At 50.5% G+C, this 5,000-nt stretch overlaps 1 protein-coding gene across 1 annotated transcript in view; it reads left to right on the plus strand.

The window, feature by feature from the left end:
- Positions 1–5,000, plus strand: part of LOC143296642 (uncharacterized) — a 6,741-nt gene that overhangs the window by 1,395 nt on the left and 346 nt on the right. Inside the window, exons 2-4 of the mRNA XM_076608672.1 lie at positions 625–853; positions 2,547–2,815; positions 2,847–3,243. Of these exons, the coding sequence (XP_076464787.1) occupies positions 625–853; positions 2,547–2,815; positions 2,847–3,243 (895 nt within the window). The remainder of the gene's footprint in view (positions 1–624; positions 854–2,546; positions 2,816–2,846; positions 3,244–5,000) is intronic.

The raw sequence follows: 5,000 nt of genomic DNA on the forward strand, positions 1-5,000 counted from the left end.
CGCCAAATAAAGATGTATTCTTTGTTCCAAATCCAAACAGGCTGTCCCAAATGGAAAGAAGAAATGTGGATACCGCCAAATAAAGATGTATTCTTTGCTCCAAATCCAAACAGGCTGTCCCGAATGGAAAGAAGAAATGTGGATACCGCCAAATAAAGATGTATTCTTTGCCCCAAATCCAAACAGGCAGTCCCGAATGGAAAGAAGAAATGTGGATACCGCCAAATAAAGATGTATTCTTTGCCCCAAATCCAAACAGGCAGTCCCGAATGGAAAGAAGAAATGTGGATACCGCCAAATAAAGATGTATTCTTTGTTCCAAATCCAAACAGGCTGTCCCGAATGGAAAGAAGAAATGTGGATACCGCCAAATAAAGATGTATTCTTTGTTCCAAATCCAAACAGGCTGTCCCAAATGGAAAGAAGAAATGTGGATACCGCCAAATAAAGATGTATTCTTTGCTCCAAATCCAAACAGGCTGTCCCGAATGGAAAGAAGAAATGTGGATACCGCCAAATAAAGATGTATTCTTTGCTCCAAATCCAAACAGGCTGTCCCGAATGGAAAGAAGAAATGTGGATACCGCCAAATAAAGATGTATTCTTTGCCCCAAATCCAAACAGGCAGTCCCGAGAGACACGGCGACCACGGACTCCTCAGAGGACTGCGGCAGCTGGCTGCAGTGCAACGCCAAATACGTGATGCTCGGCGCCGGGGTCCTACTTGGGCTGGGCCTCATACTGTACCACTTTCTCCAGAAGCGGCAGCGGGCCCAGCAAGAGGAGCGCGCCGCCCAGCTGGCCTCGCCGGACAGCCCTTCTGAGAGCCTCCCTATGGAGGAGGTCCCCCCGCGTAAGTGCCACCGCGTGTGTGTGTGTGTGTGTGTGTGTGTGTGTTAAAAATCAGTTGTCTAGTATCATGGTCAAGGGGTGTGTGGGGGGGGGGGGGGCGTGGGGGTGTGATGGAGTGTGGTGTATGTTGGATACGGTAACTAACCGCCAACACCACCACCTCCTCTACCACCAACACTACCACCATCGACGGGCGCAGTAGCCGAGTGGTTAAAGCGTTGTTAACGTTGGGCTGTCAGTCTGAGAGTCCCGGAGTTCGAATCTCGGTAACGGCGCCTGGTGGGTCAAGGGTAGAGAATTTTCTGATCTCCCAGGTCAACATACGTGCAGACCTGCTAGTGCCTGAACCCCGTTCGTTTGTGTACGCACGCACGCAAAAGATCAAATACGCACGTTAAAGATCTTGTGATCCATGTCAGCGTTCGGTGCGTAATGGAAACAAGAACATATCCAGCAACCCCGCCCCCAACACCCCCCCCCCAACCCCCCCCCCCCCCCATGCCTCGAAGACGGAGTATGGCAGCTTAAATTGCGGGGTAAATTAAAGTGTTACATGTCTAAGACTGTATGTGTGTTCAACTGATACCTGATTGAATGACTACAAAACGAACGAAGAGCGCCCAAAATGGGTGCTGTCAGTCGGCTCTACCCAGGTAGGCAAGCCGGTTGCACAAATGACTCCGTGTTTTTATAAAGCGCTTAGAGCTTGGGTCTCCGACCGAGGATATGCGCTATGTGCGTATCCAAATCGTCAGTCATCACCACCACCACCAACCTTCACTGTGTGTTGATGAGGTCAGGTCGGTAGAGGCTCCCCCCTTAAAGACTCCGGCATCATCACCACCACACCATCACCACCATACCATACCACCACCACCACCACCACACTGCTACCAGCAGCCACCACCACCATCACCGTGGTTTATTGGAAGGGGGTGGGGGGGGGGGCGTGATAAAAATCATGGTCACTGGCTGAAATCTCGCCTCGTAGTCTAAAGCTCTGTCCATGAGGTTAACGTTTTCCATTACTCAACAGTGTGAAAATCTGCGGGGTTCTTTTTCAGTACTAGCATAATGGCGTTCCCTTTATTCCAGTGACTTGCCATGTATTGGTTGGGGTTGGGGTTGTGGAATGATGGCCTAGAGGTAACGCGTCCGCCTAGGAAGCGAGAGAATCTGAGCGCGCAGGTTCGAATCACGGCTCAGCCGCCGATATTTTCTCCCCCCCCCCTCCACTAGACCTTGAGTGGTTGTCTGAACGCTAGTCATTCAGATGAGACGATAAACCGAGGTCCCGTGTGCATGCGCATGCACTTAGCGCGCACGTAAAAGACCCCACGGCAACAAAAGAGTTGTCCCTGGCAAACTTCTGTAGCGGTCCCAGTGTGGTCCCTCTCTGGGGAGAGCAGCCCGAATTTCACACAGAGAAATCTGTAGTGACAAAAAGAGTAATACAAACAATACAAACACAACCGCCACCCAACAGCGACCACCACCACCACCACAACAACAATCTCCATCACCACCACCCACCACTCACCACCCACCACCACCACCAACAACCACCACCAACAACCAACATCCACCACCACCACTACCACCAACACCAACAACCACCACCACCAACACCACCACCACCACCACCACCAACACCATCATCACCACCACCACCTTCACTCTGTGTGTGGAGACAGGTGAAGCAGGCAGACGCTCCACCCTGAGGCCCCCTCGGTACGGGCGCGGGGCCGGCGTGTTTGAGAACGACCCCGACGACCCCCGCTGCTCCAACGCCGTGCCGGACACTGACAGCATGACCCGGAGGGCGGAGCGGATGAGGAGGCTCTTGAACGACGCGCAGGCCAAGGAGCGGGAGGAGCCCGCCAGAAATAGGGAGGCCGGCGATCAGTGGCGTTGGGCTTGGGCTCGCGCTCAGGCTCAGGCTCAACCTCAGGCTCAAGCTCAGGCTCAGGCTCAACCTCAGGCTCAGGCTCAAGCTCAAGCTCAACCTCAGGCTCAAGCTCAAGCTCAAGCTCAGGCTCAACCTCAAGCTCAGGCTCAACCTCAAGCTCAAGCTCAGGCTCAAGCTCAAGCTCAAGCTCAGGCTCAAGCTCAACCTCAGGCTCAAGCTCAACCTCAGGCTCAAGCTCAACCTCAGGCTCAAGCTCAACCTCAACCTCAGGCTCAACCTCAAGCTCAAGCTCAGGCTCAACCTCAAGCTCAACCTCAGGCTCAAGCTCAGGCTCAAGCTCAACCTCAAGCTCAACCTCAGGCTCAGGCTCAAGCTCAGGACCAGGCTCAGGGTCAAGGTCAAGGTCAGTCACAAGATGAGGGTCAGGGTCGGGTCCAGGCTCAAGGTCTGGCACAAGCTCAGGTGGCTGCCGAGGAAGGCCGGTACCATTCCGAGGAGGAGGAGGATAGTGACGCGAGCCGTAAGCGGTACTGGCAGGCGGCAGAGGAGGAGATGGGAGGACGTGGGTGGGTGGTGGAGGAGGTGGGGGAGGAGGAGGAGAAGGAGGAGGCAGAGGACGACGGAGACGATGGAGACCACACGGATTATGAGGAAGCGTGGTTTTGACGAAGCTGTGGATTTTTGGGGTTTGTTTGGTGTGGGTTTTTTTTAGGGGTGGGGGAGGGTGGTCTGCACCTGCCTACAGAGAGAGGGGGGGGGGGGGGAGTAGGGGAGGGAGGGAGGGAGAGGAGAGAAAGGGGTGGGAGGGGGGAGGTTGAGGGGCAGAGACAGACAGAAAGACACGGAGAGACAGACAGACAGGCACAGGCAGACATGAACCCACGAACAAAGGCAGACAGAGGGAGGTAGACAAGACACAGGCAGACAGAGATAAGACAAACAGAAAGACAGTAAGACAGAGACAGGCATGGAGATTGACAGACAGACCGACATAAGAGATAGACAAAAGATTCACAAACAGAAAGACAGTAAGACAGACAGACATAAGAGATAGACCGACAGAGACGTAGAGATTGACAGAGACGTAGAGATTGTCAGAGATACATAGATTGACGAGAGACGTAGAGATTGACAGAGATACATAGAGATTGACGAGAGACGTAGATTGACAGAGACATAGAGATTGACGAGAGACGTAGAGATTGACAGATACATAGAGATTGAGGAGAGACGTAGAGATTGACATAGAGATTGACAGATTGACAGACGTATAGATTGACAGACATAGAGATTAACGAGAGACGTAGAGATTGACAGAGACATAGAGATTGACGAGATACGTAGAGATTGACATACATAGAGATTGAGAGACTCAGATTGACAGATTGACAGAGACACGTAGAGATTGACAGAGACGAAGAGATTGACAGAGACGAAGAGATTGACAGATTGACAGACGAAGAGATTGACAGAGACGAAGAGATTGACAGATTTACAGACGTAGAGATTGACAGACATAGAGATTGACAGAGAGACATAGAGATTGACAGATTGACAGAGAGACATAGAGATTGACAGATTGACAGAGACGTAGAGATTGACAGATTAACAGAAAGACATAGAGATTGACAGAGACGTAGAGATTGGCAGAGACGTAGAGATTGACAGAGACGTAGAGATTGACAGACTGACAGAGACGTAGTGACTGACAGAGACAGACACATAAACAAAGGTGCAGACAAAGACAGATCGACAAAAAGAAAGAAAAAGAAAGAAAAAAAACCCCATAAGATCACTGCCACTGTTTTAGAGGACAGAATTTTAGTCACGTTTTTTTTAATGGACAAGAAAACGATTTGGTTGTAGTTATTTTGCTTTTGTCAGTTATTTTGTTTTTTTCTTGTTAATTGGTTGATTGGTTGGTTGTGGTTTTGTGTGTGTTTTGTTGTTGTTGTTGTTTTACATGAGCAGTACATCCATCGGGGGAGGGAGGGGGAGAGAGGGGTGGGGGTAAGATCGAGAGGAGGGTGGGGAGGTAAAAATTCAGGTAACTTTTTTTTTTCAGGTAAAAAAAAAAAAAAAAAAATCTGTTTTTAAAAACCCACAAGGCTACACTCGCGGTGAGCTGAAACAGTGGCCAGCAACGTACGGTCCAAAACAGGAGGCGTCCAAAATTATTTATCAGTTAAGATGGGGAATGGAAGAAAGGGAACAGACGAATGGAAACAAAATGGCATTT

This window comes from Babylonia areolata, chromosome 21 (genome assembly GCF_041734735.1).
Source record: "Babylonia areolata isolate BAREFJ2019XMU chromosome 21, ASM4173473v1, whole genome shotgun sequence".
Classification (NCBI taxonomy): domain Eukaryota; kingdom Metazoa; phylum Mollusca; class Gastropoda; order Neogastropoda; family Buccinidae; genus Babylonia; species Babylonia areolata.